Raw genomic sequence first — 15062 nt, forward strand, 5'->3', positions numbered from 1 at the left:
CATCTCAAAATTATCTGAAGTCAAACTAACAAGGATTAAGTCACTAAAAGGAGACCAAGAATGATACCTACTTTGAAATAGCCTATAAATCAACAGAAATTCCTGAAAATGAGAGATAAGGCATCTTAAATGTCATAAAACATATTAGCGTAAAGTATTTTTAGGAATTATCTTGACCATTGGCCTTCAGAATGCCAAATAGTGGAATCCATTTATCTAAATTGCTGAATACTACTTTTTACGCAGTCGTTGGCATGGTAAAATCTTTGTTTCCTGCATCATATATCAGTAACATGGAGATTTACCTCATGAACCCAAAGACGTTTAATCACTTCTTTGGTTTCTGCTGTTTCTGGTCTTGACAAACACACACCCTGAATGACACGGGAGAAATCTCGGAGGTTGAACAGGTAGTGAGATTTGGCTGGAGTAGGCAAGAGATTCTTCATTGCTTCTTTATACAGAGTCATTGTACCATTTACAATTTGTGTGGTCAAATCTAGAAAATTGTCTGGAAACTTATAACTGAAAAAAATTTTTTAAGTAAAAAGAAAGAAAAATGTTAGCAAATACAGAATTATGATACATAAATGATATTTAGTATGACTAGCATTAATTTTTTCTCACGATTAAATCAACTGATTTTGTTTACAAAATTATCATTTCTTGTTATAATAGAATTTTTACTTCTTTTAAAGCTACTTTCCATTCATTATTTTATTTTATGTTCAAAGGAACTCCATGAGTAAGCAGGACGAATTTAATGAACTTAAGATTACTGACAGAAAAGCCAGCCAAGGAACCCATATTATGTAACTTAAACCCAGCGTCCACTAAACAATGCTTCCTAACCTCTTTCACTCCCTGGCATTCTTAATTGCATAGAGATAGAATCCCTGAAGAACACTGGTGAAATGGATATTTTCAGAGAAAGGGAAGGGAGAAAATAAAAACACAGAAAAAAATAAGGAAAAGGGAACAAGAAAAGGAGAGGAAAAAGAAAGTAAAATGAACAATGAGCCAGGATTTTTTTTTAAGGGCAAAAGGAATGATTAGGGTAGAAAGAACATGGGGAAAGAATATCCATTTGAAAAAATTGGCTCTACTTCACTTCCGGCTTGACAAGGAGTCCTCCATCATCAGTAGATAGGGCAAGGAATGACAATTTCCTGAGAACAGTGTCCACATCAGGGAGCCAAGATTTGCACTGCTCTGGTCCACTTGGCTCCCTGACCTCCAAGTATCTTGTGGAGAAGTGCTGAGTGTCCAGAGCTAGGGAGCAACATTTCCCCAGGGTACAGGCTCCAAGGTTATACTCAAACCTGGACATGGACACCCCTGGGGAACTCAAGAGTTTTACTACTGGGTGTCAAAGTCACAGGATAAACCTGGCAATCTTTCCAGCATTAATTGAACTATGTGGCAAAAATTCAAAATATTGATCATTCCAACATGGACATACAGCACAAGGCAAAATGTGTATGGATTTTTAGGTTAAAATCCAAGACTTCAGAAAAATAAAGGAACAAGAGAAAGATACTGCAGTCCCTTTCTGTTATGTTTCCATACAGGGATATGGGAGCAAAGGAGGGAAGCAATGTTACCTGTTATCTTCTTCTGTGTCTAAAGGTGCTTTCATGGAAAAGTCTGAGAAGCACTACTTGTACTGACATGTTCCCCAAAGATTTTACAGTCCCCCAATGAAAAAACAAACACACCTTCAATTACCTACCAGGTTTTTAAATGCCAGGTTAAGATTTTAGAGAAGATTGTAAACATGGATTTATCACTAAACTCATTGATTGTTATAATATTGAAATGTCGCATGTATCGAGGAGTTACTGGATTTCGACCACCACCTAAATATTAAAAAGGATAACCCTTAACAGTGTTATTCGTATATACCAGAGTATTTTCTCTACACTTTACAGCATAAAACAACGCACAAGATGGACAAAGTCACAGCACACAGAGAAGAATAATTGATTATTTGGATAACCTTGACCTCAAAACAGTTTTCTCCTCAACCTCAAGGTGTTGTTTTCTAGTTCCATGATCTGAATAAGTTCAACTAATCAGATATAATCTTGGTCAGGTCTATTTACCAAAGGAAATTCGACCAGACAGAAAGAACCAATGGTCACCTTCTCCATGACTCATACAGAGCCCAAAGCAGTAAACCGTCAAACATTCTCATTACAATACGATATTAAGATACAATATTACACAATGTTAATATAATATTGTATGCAGTATTAACATAACCCTGGTGATTCTCACTGACCATACTTTAGGGTCCTTTCCACATGGCTGAAATTCAGCATGACCTCGGCATACAGCCTCATTCTTCCCCCACATCTTGAAATAAATTTCCCTAGGACTAGTCTATGTGGTTCACATGGCCACTTCACTGGCTGCCTGTAATTTTAAAAACTGGGGGATTATCTCATTTTCACAAAATACTGATTACATTTTCAAATATGAAGTTTTAGTAACAGACTTAGAATGTAACATCATTTTACAAAATTGATTGATATTATCATCTTTACATGTATAGACAAAATGCATTTTCTCTTTAAAGGGATTCTATCATGAAATCTTTGGTAAAGATGTGGTGTTAAATGTGCATGATACCTTTATATTGCTTAAAAATATGTAAGTTCATGTTTTATGTTTGTTTTAAACCCAGTAAATCTGTATTTTGCTTCTACCACCATTTTACTGTGCTGATTCTGAAAACATGAATAATGTGTGAAAGCATATAACTAGTTGCCTATAGATCAAAACAGTTATGTATCTCTATGTATTTAGAAGCTTATAATAAACGCTGATTTACCTGGGCAAGTTTAAGGAGATGGTAAAAGGGCTGCAGAAGGAAAGGTAAGAGATCATATACCCAGCTCTATTTTCAACCCTTCCTCCCAGAGAACGCTCAGAAATGGTGGTCTTTTTAGAAAATGGGGTCCAAGAGGAAAAGACACCTCATGGATTTAGCCTGCTCCTCTGTCCAGTCCTTGAAGAGGCCAGGAAAGTGGACACAGTACAAATGACTGTTGGGTAGTGGGGGAGAGGCAAAGTGGAACTAGAGTCCGGGACCCAGGAGCAATAGAATTAAAAAAAAAAAAAAAAAGTGGGGGGGGAAGCATTCAAAGTGTCCCAGGGAGTGTACTGAGAGCAATCACTGACTCAGAGCGAACTGTCTGCATTATAGGTCAGATAAAGGTCAGGTGGTTCAGAGGCAAATACCGGAGAGATTCCCTGAAGACATGGTACATCAAGAAGGGGAATTTTTTAAAATATAGGCTACCAGCTTGAGTTCAGGAAAAGAACAGTTAAAAATGTCCAGTTAGTTGAATCAAGCTGTTTCAGATATTCTAGAATAAAAAATCTCTCCTACATAGAGATCTCTTTGAGTTTACAAATTTCCCCTGAAAAGTGTAAAGGATCTCTAAGAGTTAATTCTTTGGGCCATCTCCTACTCAAATTCCCCCTCAACAGTCTGTCTAAATCCAGAGACCCACGAAAATGGGAATTGATTAGGGTAGAGGAAAGGTGACTTCTGAAGCAGGGATGTTTCATACAGTTGAAACTTTAAGGAATGAAACAGAGGAAAATGAGCTTCCCCAGGGGGATCTGGGTTCTCAGGGGGATCTGGGACCTCATAACGCAGGAACAGGAAATGGAAAGCAAAGTCCCAAAAGGTGGAAGAAAAAGGATTTGGAAGAGCTGTTTGGTTTGATGAGAATGACTCCAAGCAAGGCAACCTACTCTGCACTGTTGATCATTGTGGTCACTCTGTTGGGGCACAATGTACAGACATAGACAATATATACACAAAACACTGTAACTCAAGTTGTCCGATTTCTCTTTCTTTCTCTCCTGCCCTTTCTATATAGCCAGAGTGATTTTCAGTCTTAATCACAAACTCAGAAAACGTACCTGGAGGTCCCATAGCACACATGATTTGAATGTCCACTAGTTTAATCATAGAACAATCTTTTAGGTCATACCAATTCCAGTGATCTAACCATTGTCTAAGTAACTCGATAGGAGGTTGAGCCCCATACACCTCCCGAGCGGGCATATTGACATCATCTATAAAGACAACCTGACAACGAAAGGAGACGAGGGATTAGAAAATATTAACATCTTAATATAGTGTCCTATGGTGCAAACAATGCTCAGGCAAAGAATCAGATTATCTTCTTGTGGGGTACATATGTGAGAAGTGATGGTTTCTTTTCACATCAGGAATATCCCTTAGCATCCATGTTACCAAGGAACAGGGAGACAGTCTTATTACTAACCTTTATAGTTAAGAGTTTAGAACCTATTAATCCTCTCATGCAACTTGTTTCTCGGTATTCCTTCTCTTTTTTTCCTTGTACAACTTCAGTACATTAAAATAAATGAGGAAGGTGTGATTTTAAAATGATTATAACCTCTGAGTGATGACAGTAAGGTTGGGAAGTGTATTCTGGGTAGAGGAAAAGTCAATCGATAGCTTGGTTGTTTAAAGGCTGAGAGAGCAAGCAGCAAAGACTCCACTGAGTAAAAATGTTAATGAGAGAATTAGGAAGGTAGGTAATTTCCCAGATGTATATTCTACTTCGAATTCAAAGGGCAACTGCTTGTTTTTAATGTCAAGTTGCCTGATGCACATACAAATCTGAACACACTTTTAAGAAAACTTAACCAAAATCTGTGATAAAAAAACTGTACAAAAAGACATCCAGTACCAGTATATATGGCTTCCTCGTTCTGAATGTAACAATGCCCATGAATAGAACCATTGCTGTACTATACGTAAAGAAACAGAGTAATTACCATTTTCTTGCCCAAAGGAGGACCAAAAACTCCCTTTCTTCTTCTGTCCAGTTTTGACATGATAATATTCTGAGTTTGAGCTGCTGTAGTTTGTGCTGAGAAGTTAATCAGCAGAGGCATGTATATATCTTTACAGAGTTGATTTAAAAGAAAATTCTGTATAACAGGAAATAATGAGCCACAGTTGCAATTATGTTTTGACATTTCAAAATAACCACTAAGCATCATTGTCGACACACTCGAATTTAATCTTAGAGTGTCATAATGTAAAAAGAGATGGAATCAACAGAAATAACAGTTACCAAGTCAATGGAGTGTGTCTATTTGTCCAGGCCTTCTGGACATGTGGCTTCTCTGATTTCTAAAACCACCATGCAGAGTACACATTCCTGCTTAACATGAAGTCATAGGGACTCAGGGGTTAAGAAACTTGCTTAAGGTCTCAGAGATGACACAAGAATTTAGACTGCCATTTGTCTCTCTCCAGATCAACGTTCTCTGTAATATAGTTTATTAGCTTTCCACTTTTATCAAGTTATCTGACTGTAAGTTAGGAAGCTTACGTAGTATAATTTGTACTTTCAAAATGGAATTCACTGGAAAGCAGATAAAATTACAATGATTCTTAACCAAGATGTTGTTTTCTACAAATCATCTTGTAGAATAATAATGGAAAAGGAAAATATTTACAATACCTTAAGTAGAAAAAAGCAGATTACAAAATAAGATGCAAAGTATGTTCCCAATTTCGTGAAAAGTAATCCTTTTTGGCCTGGGCAGTTTATTACCTGGGCTGAATTTGATGGGGGTACAAATGACAAAGGCTTTATTTTTCTCCACCCACTGCCTTGAACCATGTCAAGTCTCTATTCCCTAACTCTTGATAATATCTTAGATAAATCCATTAGCTTTCTGTAAACTTTGTTTGTTTTTTTTTTTTTTTTTTTTAAATCCAGTCCAACTCAACATCTTGATTTAAAATCTCAGTCTAAACATCTTCCCTCCCCACTCTTGGATATTTCTTGATACATACAGCATTTAGTATGATAAAGGTGACATTTCAATCTGCTGGGAAAGAGATTATTCAATAAATAATACCAGGACAATTATTCTACTATATAACCAAATATATTCCAAAGGATTAAAGGATTGGATTAAAATATAAAATCAATAAAGAACTAGAGGGCTTCCCTGGTGGCGCAGTGGTTGAGAGTCCGCCTGCCGATGCAGGGAACACGGGTTCGTGCCCCGGTCCGGGAAGATCCCACATGCCGCGGAGCGGCTGGGCCCATGAGCCATGGCCGCTGAGCCTGTGCGTCCAGAGCCTGTGCTCCGGAAAGGGAGAGGCCACAACAGTGAGAGGCCCGTGTACAGCAAAAAATAAATAACTAGGGCTTCCCTGGTGGCGCAGTGGTTGAGAATCCGCCTGCCGATGCAGGAGACACAGGTTCGTGCCCTGGTCCGGGAAGATCCCACATGCCGCGGAGCAACTAAGCTCGTGAGCCATGGCCGCTGAGCCTGTGCGTCCGGAGCCTGTGCTCCGCAACGGGAGAGGCCACAACAGTGAGAGGCCCGCGTACCGCAAAAAAAATAAAAAAAAAAAATAAAAAATAAATAAATAAATAAATAAATAAATAAAAATAAAAAATAAAAATAAAGAACTAGAAACAGGTACTGTCACGACTGGGAGAATGTGAATTGAATTGACTGGGAAACTGCAATGGGGGAGGGGCCACCAATAGCTCCTCCTCTCTCCTCCACCTGCCTTCCCTATCTTCTTCCTGCCCACGGCTGGGTGTCGGGCTGAGCTGGAGGAAGAGAGGCAAAACTCCCACTTCACTGGTGCCACTGTGGTTCTCTCTTGGCTAGTGCTATCTTGCCTGCTGTCATGGCAAGTTTCCAAATGTTTGCTCTCTGAGAAGACCAGATGTGCAGGTTCCTTACTTACTCCTAAGGGACATTCACATTGCACGGTTCCCTGACCTGAGGGGACTAATGGAGTTCCCTCACTGCTGTGGGCAGTCATATGGAATGGAGTCCCAGAAAGGCTCAAGTCCAGTTACCTTCCACACTGTCCAACTGACCCGGGGGAAACTTGCACTTACTTGCCATGCCAAAGGCTGGAGGTGCTACTCATTAATAGTTCCAGCCAGCTTTCTCCTTTCAGAAATCTGAAACTAGAGGCAAGAACTGGTCTTTGATCAGTATGACCCCCCCTAAACACAAGGGAACAAGGATTTATAACGCTACTGAGATTTGGGGCATATCTGTTGCAGCAGCTAGCATTTTCTTACCTAACACACAATAAGTGTGATTCCAGAAATCATTAAAGAAAATCAGTCTTATTACCATGTAGTAATTGTTTACATATTTGATAATTTAGAAAATTAAATATTAACCAAAACACCCTTTTAAGGGAGATAAAATTCTTCATCTTGTATAAGCTATTTTCACTAAAATACCTTTACATTCTTTTTTTTTTTTTTTGCGGTACGCGGGCCTCTCACTGCCGTGGCCTCTCGCATTGTGGAGCACAGGCTCCGGACGCGCAGGCGCAGGGGCCACGGCTCACGGGCCCAGCCACTCCACGGCACGTGGGATCCTCCTGGACCGGGGCACGAACCCGTGTCCCCTGCATCGGCAGGCGGACTCTCAACCACTGCGCCACCAGGGAAGCCCCTAAAATACCTTTAAAATGGACAACAATATAGTGATATAAAGTAGCATAATATCTTTAATCAACTTTCAAAAATAAATAGGCAATTACTCAAAAATTCTCTGTGGCTGCAACATTGAAATACATAAGTATTTAAAAAAACATTGCCTACCAGTTCAGGTAGTTTAAAAAATAATTTTCTTAGGACTATCATGCACATTTTAACATGTAGATTTCCACAATACTTACAATAATGTAAACACTCTTTCCAGTTCCTGTTGGTCCTACAAATATTGAAGGCTTTTGATGGGTGGTCAACAATTCCATTAGTGCAGAGTATCGAACTGTGTCCAGAGTTGGTACAATGATTTCATTAAACATCACATCCTTAGGAATTGGAGGAGCTTCTGCCAACTTCTTTACCCATGGTTCCCATCTTCCTATTCCCTGTTTACAATAAAATAACCAAATAGTGAATGTCATGTTGTAGAATACTTTTAGATGGCACTCCTGTGCCACTGCAGAAAAGATGAAAGATCAAGACAACAATCCTTGATATTTATGCACTTGTTTTTATCCTTTAAAACTCTTCACTCTAATTTTTTTAAGTTAAATTTTGTGTTAAATTAAGGAGAAATTGGGCTTTTATATGAATAAAAATGAAATGGCAATGTTGTGATACTTTTGATGTCCTGAAACCACTGATTATGTCAACCCAAAGATCAGTTATTTTGGCCAATTGTTAGATTCTTTAATGGCATTGAGAAAACTGGTCTAATCAATGTGTTAAAGAGTAAAGAATTTTATTCAATACCTGTTCACACAGAAACTGTTCATATAGAAAAATTTTCTACATAGAACATCAGCTGCATATTGTTTGACTTTTATAATGGCCTTACAACATCAGCTTATGATTTCAAGCAAGATTTCTTTCTTTTTTTTAAAAAAAAGTACTTTTTTAAAAGTACTTTTTTTAAAAAAAAGTACTGTTCTGCTGTACAGTAAAGTGAATGTTATATATATACATATATCCACTCTTTCTTAGATTTTTTTCCCCATATAGATCATTACAGAGTATTAAGTAGAGTTCCCTGTGCTATAGAGTAGGTCCTTATCAGTTATCTATTTTATTTATAGTAGTGTCTCTTTTTAATTGTAGTAAAAAACACCTAAAATTTACCTTCAACCATGTTTAAGTGTATAGCTCAGTAGTCTTAACTATATTCATGTTGGTGTGCAACAGATATCCAGAACAGACGAGATTTCTTAATATGAGATTATTACTATGAATTAACATTACACTGTATTTTTTCATCCAATTAGCTTATGAACTAAAATTTTAATTTGCTAAGGCAGTGTCTATAACAAAAATTTTCAAAAATATCACGTTAACTCTCTCTCCTTAGAAAAACACCACTGCCCTCTCCATTCTTGCAAAATCCAATTTAAGCTCCTGGCCTTTCGATACTCTTGATAATCTTTTCTAACATGGATATTTTGCCACCTGTGGGGAAGGAAAAATTAAGAATCAGAAAACCTAGAACAGAGAGTCATTTAGAGATTGTGTGATCCTGGGAAAAATCACAAAATATCTCTGCCTCAATTCCCTCAATGGTAAAATTTGAAAAATAATCCTACCTTTACCATTTCACTGAGATGCTGGGAAACAAAATAGAAGTGATTGTGGAAAAGCATAATAAACTGCAAAGTGCTCTGAAAATGCAGGGTATTGTTAGTCATTTGAAGTAAAATTAGCAAAGATATAAAAGGTATCTTGTGGCTGGCAGGGTGAAGAGTCTCTTCTGAGATGAGGTTGGCAATACATTGTCAAGAGCCATAAAAATTTTAAAAATGATACAGTAATTCCTTTTCTAGGAACCTATCTTAAAGAAATAATCAGATATGTATGCAATGACTTGTGCACAAGAATATTCACAAAAGCATTAAAACTAAAACAACAAAAACACTTCAATATCCAAGACTACGAAACGCAATGGATCATGGTTCATCCAAATGGTAGATTATAGGGAGGTTTTAGAAAAATAAGTTTATTAAAGAAATATCAGTGAGACAGTTGTTTTCTTTATTAAGGGAGGAAGGAGGATATACAACTACCCAGTGAGGATATGGTGTGATCCCAACCTCACTTAAATCTGCATATGTTTAAATAATATGTATACCAAAACTTTGTCCTCATTTACAGTAATTATGGGAGCCGTTACACAAAAACAAACAAATGAACAAACACCACCCAGGTTGTATTGTCCAATCTGTTTGGGAAGGGCTGACTTCCTAACCACCCAGCGGCGGTCCTGCAGGACCTCTTAGCCTGTGATGTGCTAACACGCACCATGAACCTCCCAGAGGTGTGTCCTTGAGCAGTACTCACCTGCTGCTGAACTGAATGTCCTAATGTGTGACTTTTCACAATGAGTACAACTGGCCCAACAAGTATTATTATTTGTCTCATTTTATCAATGAGAAAAACAAGGTTCAGGGAGATTAAAGAACTAGTCCAAGGCTCTATGGGAGACCCAGGTGTGCCTGACTTCACAACCAGCGTGCCTTCCTCTACTCCATGCTGTCTCCTAAGGTAAACAGTGGTGACAAGGTGGCCACAGAGCCTTTATGTGCTGTGTGTCTCCAAGGAGACTCTGCCTGGTTAGCAGATACAACTCTTGCTTCAGAACTCTTACCTCAGTGACAAACTGATAATCATAAATTGTTCCTTTTTCAGGAAATGGAACAGTTAGTGTTTTTGAAGATGTTTGCTCAGTACCACTCAGTAATTTAAACCTATTTCGAGTTATTTCTGAAATCGGGCCTTCCATTAGTTCTCGAAGAATCTTATTAAATTTCAACCGATCATCATCTTTACAAGCACCACCAATGGACCAGATCAATGAAAACAGAAAAATGCCCTGGAGAGATGAGAAGATAAGAGTGCATTAAAGAATGACTTTAATCTATTCTTGAAGCTTAAATCGTATCAGCCAGATTAATATCTTTGAAAGGAAATGAATAAACTGATATATGGTAGTAGGTTATCTCAGGATTTTGTAATAATTAGTTTTTTTCTATCAAATTACATGTCTTATAAAGTATTACTATCAGTGAAGATAATACAATGCAAAGTATAAATTCTAGGCATAGTAAAACCTTAGAATGATTAGTCTGGTAAATCAGGTGATAATTTAAGTATATGGCTGAACTTTGATATTAAAAAGAACACTGAGATAACTTTTTATTAAAGTACAAAAGCATATTTTAATAAAGAATAATCAACCCACTATATATATTTATTAAATTTAAATTTTGATGCAGTGTTTTTTAAAAAGTAGGACAAATTCATATACTTTTATTTACCTGTTGTAATAATTACCTGAGCATTGATTGTATAATTAGAACTGCTAACCTACAAGCTTTCTCACCAGACTCAGGCAGAGGGAAGAGGGGAGACAAGACACACCACTCAAATGAGAAAGCCTGTTTGATAGTTTTAAAATCAAATCCCCTTTTTAATGCCAGAGCTAAAACAAGTCTTGACTATTCTCATAAAAGTTGTGAACTCTGGCTTCACACTATTCACCTACTCATAGATTACTCACAGACTGTCTGTCTCTGGAAACTGTTTTAAATGAAACTAAAAATTTATTTAATAAAATATATGGAAGAAGTAACTGACTACATTAGAAGTGCTACCATTAGCCAATACATAATTTTTTTTATTAAAGAAGATTCAAGGTCTGTTGATAATTTTATTCCTATATTTAAAACATTTATAGATTATATTTTTTCTTGCTTTCCTCATTTCAAATATATACTTATACTCAATACATATATATATATTTTAAATATTTATATCTCATGAAAAAGGGGGAAAATTAAGGAGAAAAAGCAATGAATTATAATTTGGAGGTTGAAGGGGAGGTGAATCCTGTTGTCAATGGTTATTGACATTTTGAGGATTGATCATCTCTGAGACTGGCCAAATGACCCAAGGTAATCAGTAGCAGATCTGTGGGAATCATCGGGCTCCACCCAAACTTCATGATCCAACAGAACTGCCAGTCAAGGAGCTTTCCTACCGGCACCTGGCATTTGGAACCTGACTGTTTCCTCACTGTTCAGCTACCACCCATTGTCCAGACTCCAGTTCCCACCCATTGTCCAGACTCCAGTTCCGGGAAGAATGAGGTTAATTAATTAGGAAGCGTTGCGGAAAGCAGTGGATGTTTTTCTATTGCAAGACTCAAAGAGAAATGGACCTACCTCAAGTAAAGAGTAAGTTTCTCGATCATTTCTCTCTCCTACTTTGACTTCATCAGCAAAGTCATCCATAAAACAGTCTATCAGATTCATTAGGGATCGGACTAAGTTTGTATCTGAAGTAGGAGATAATTCCTGAAAAATCAGAGAAAAAAGTCTATGAAACAATTTAAATGAGGCACTAATTGACATAGTATCAACTAATTTTTATTGAACGCATTTAGTTGAAACAGCCATAGTATCTATGAAAAGGTACTATTATTGTAATTCTAGTTTTATAGGAGGGAAAACTGAGGTACATATTAGTTCCCTAGAGTGAGGCAGCAATGGATGTCCCATCCAGGTGGCGTGTGCTCTTTAATCACTCTTATACCGATTCTCAAATTTAAAAAACTCACAGTTACAAGTTTAGTTAATTTAATCGCAAACATAGATTCTATGTTATACCAATTTCATAAACCAAAACACTAAAAAAAAAAAATCTGTCAGAGCAGGAAGTTAATTTGCTTATCTAACATGTTCAATAAATAAAGCCCATTTTAGAATATCTTTATAAGCTACAGCAGTACTCAGCGTAAACTCATTTTTATGAAATATATTTTTAAGTCTTGAAGAGCATAAAATGTTTCTGGAGTGCTATAAATACTGTGCACTTTACTTCTCTGGGTCTCACCAAGAGAATTTATAAAATAAATAATGTTACAGTTCCTATAACCATGCAGCATACAGCAAGTTCTCAGTAAACATTTGTCTTCCCTGCAAGCTCTCTTCCAGCCTTTAGAGTTGTATTGCTTCATGGTTAACATGTAAGAATTAACTCTGAAGATTAGAAGCAGGTGACTTGATATTTGGCCACTGTCCCAGTAGAAGCAGGCAGAAGTGACAACTGAGTGTCTGATTAAGGCCAGGGACTAGGTGTTACTGCTGCAACCCTAAAATGCAAACAGTTAACTACTACAAATAAGACAGATGCGTATTACTACTTCGTAAATAACAGGCATTCATAACTTTCTTTAAAATTTATTTTATTGTAGTATAGTTAATTCACAATGTTGTGTTAGTTTCTGGTGTACAGCAAAGTGATTTAAACATATATATGATAGTTTGCATCTGCTAATCCCAAATTCTCAATCTATCCCTCTCCTACCCCCTCAGCATACACAGATCTGTGCTCTACAGGCATTCATAATTTCTTCAAGAAAGGACAAAAGTGCATAAGTACGTTTCAGGAAGTTTATATTAAAAGTGATTTTTTAAAAATTCTCATTACAAGAACAAAATTCTATGTACGACAGATATTAACTAGACTTTCTGTGGTGATCATTTCACAAAATATACAAATCATTATATTGTACACCTGAAATTAATATACTGTATGTCAATTATACCTCAATTAAAAAAAAATTTTCCCCCTATTTGCTATTGAAAAGAGCAGTACCAGTTATATGGAAAAATCCATTTACTTGTAATACCTACCTTCTGTGACAATGCCAGGAGAAAAAAACCTATAGCTTATTTTATCTCAATTGATGCATATTTGATTTTGAAACATGATTACTTCATAGGTACAACATATTCCGTTACAGCCAAGTTTCCTGAAAGAGCAGCCTACACTCACCATCAAGTCAGTATCACCCACATTCCTAACCAACCGCCCTGAAGTACTCTTGCCTCTTTCCTCGAAGTGCTGGGGCCAGGGCTCCCTCATGATCTCTACTGCCAGATCCAAGGGACACATGCCAACCCTTTCCTTCCTTCACCTCTCAGTAATTTCTTATAACACTGGCTACTTGCTACTCAAAACCTTCTCCCCGTTCCCTCTCTCTAAATTGCTGGTATACACAGGATTACAGCCTTTGCTCTTTTTTCTCCGGATTTGCCTTTAAGTAATCTTCATTACCATGGTTTTAAATTCCACTTTCCAAATCCGAACACTGAGACAAATACCTGCCTCAAGCTTTTCTATTATATTTCCAACAGCAGGAGAAATCCCAACCCTGTTTCCATATATTGGATCCAGAGCAAAGTCATCCTAAAAGACCTTTGGTCCACATCTCCCAAAGCAGAAATTCAGCATCTTTCCCTACAGTTCCCAGCTGGAGGGTGTTTAAGAGCCTCACTGAAACTCCATCAACTCTCAGAGGCAGGAGACATCCATGCTTCTGGAAATTCACGCTGTCACTCCTCTCCCTTCTACCTTTCCCCCATCTCATCCCCAGGGTGTACTAAAAGAAAGAAAAATGGATTTGTTTGCTTTAGGACCTCTTTCAATTCTTTTACCACAGGCTGGTTTCCCTTTCCGAATCACAGTTTTATTAGCTATCCATAGTAATCCCTAAACAATTAGATGCACTCATGATGAATACAGCAGATTCCTCATTTAGTATGTCTAAAAAGCAGTAATATGTGTTTCTCCATGTGACCCACTATCCAGTTCTTTGGAAGTCATAAACGAGATTACTTTTTTCAATTGTCCTTTTTCTAATTATAAAATAATATATATTTATTCTAAAAGCATTGGAAAATAAAGAAAAATTTCAAAATGAAAACTATTTTAAGAAACAACAGTCCATCAGAAATGAGAGAGAATTATTTAGAATATTTTCACCCAGGTGTGATCAGGTGGGACTTTGAGTTTGTTCTTTAAGAGAGAAAAAGATCCATACATTTTCTCAAACCACAAGATGCTTCATTTAAAATATTTTTAATTAAAAATTTTAATAAAAAATTTTAAACTTTAATAAGAAAAGAGTTTTTAGTCAAACTAGTTAGGAAATTATTTTAATATCTGGTAGTTGGCAATAAAAGTAGACATTAAAATGTATATATATGGCTAATTTGGACTTTCCATTTATTTTTTAAATATTAAAATTTTCATCCCTCTTACCTTTGTATGCTTTCTAATAAATTCGACAGAAACAGGAACCATTCTGTCAAATAAGCCTATTAGAAATTCCTTCTGAATAATACTGATCACAGGAGGTAAAAGATTTATCCAAGACAACATCAGTGGTCTCCAGCCCAGCATATGAGGCTCCATGTAAATCATCCCACATCTGGAAACCTGGAAAAACAATCATTGTTTACCTCCAAGGAACTGCTTATAAAAGAAATATGACTTGGTACATCTATTTCTTACAACCTTCAGAAAACTCTTGGGGGAAAAAATAGCATACTTTTAGATAATTTCCTGATCTAAATTTTTGTGTACAACTTTACCAAATGCTCCTAGGCAAAGAGGAAAATATGCCTGACACTTATATTTGTCAAGGTATGTTGACAGACACGGTTGCTCTTGGAGAATCACAGA

The 15062-nt window shown here is 36.9% G+C and overlaps 1 protein-coding gene across 1 annotated transcript in view; it reads right to left on the reverse strand.

Moving 5' to 3' along the window:
- Positions 1–15062, reverse strand: part of DNAH7 (dynein axonemal heavy chain 7) — a 230209-nt gene that overhangs the window by 100661 nt on the left and 114486 nt on the right. The window contains exons 32-39 of the mRNA XM_067023255.1: positions 14640–14816; positions 11756–11887; positions 10180–10404; positions 7733–7930; positions 4828–4983; positions 3940–4108; positions 1733–1859; positions 306–525 (exon numbers count right to left, since the gene is read on the reverse strand). Coding sequence (XP_066879356.1) covers positions 306–525; positions 1733–1859; positions 3940–4108; positions 4828–4983; positions 7733–7930; positions 10180–10404; positions 11756–11887; positions 14640–14816 — 1404 coding nt within the window. The remainder of the gene's footprint in view (positions 1–305; positions 526–1732; positions 1860–3939; positions 4109–4827; positions 4984–7732; positions 7931–10179; positions 10405–11755; positions 11888–14639; positions 14817–15062) is intronic.

The sequence above is a fragment of the Kogia breviceps genome, chromosome 2 (genome assembly GCF_026419965.1).
Source record: "Kogia breviceps isolate mKogBre1 chromosome 2, mKogBre1 haplotype 1, whole genome shotgun sequence".
In the NCBI taxonomy this organism is placed as follows: domain Eukaryota; kingdom Metazoa; phylum Chordata; class Mammalia; order Artiodactyla; family Physeteridae; genus Kogia; species Kogia breviceps.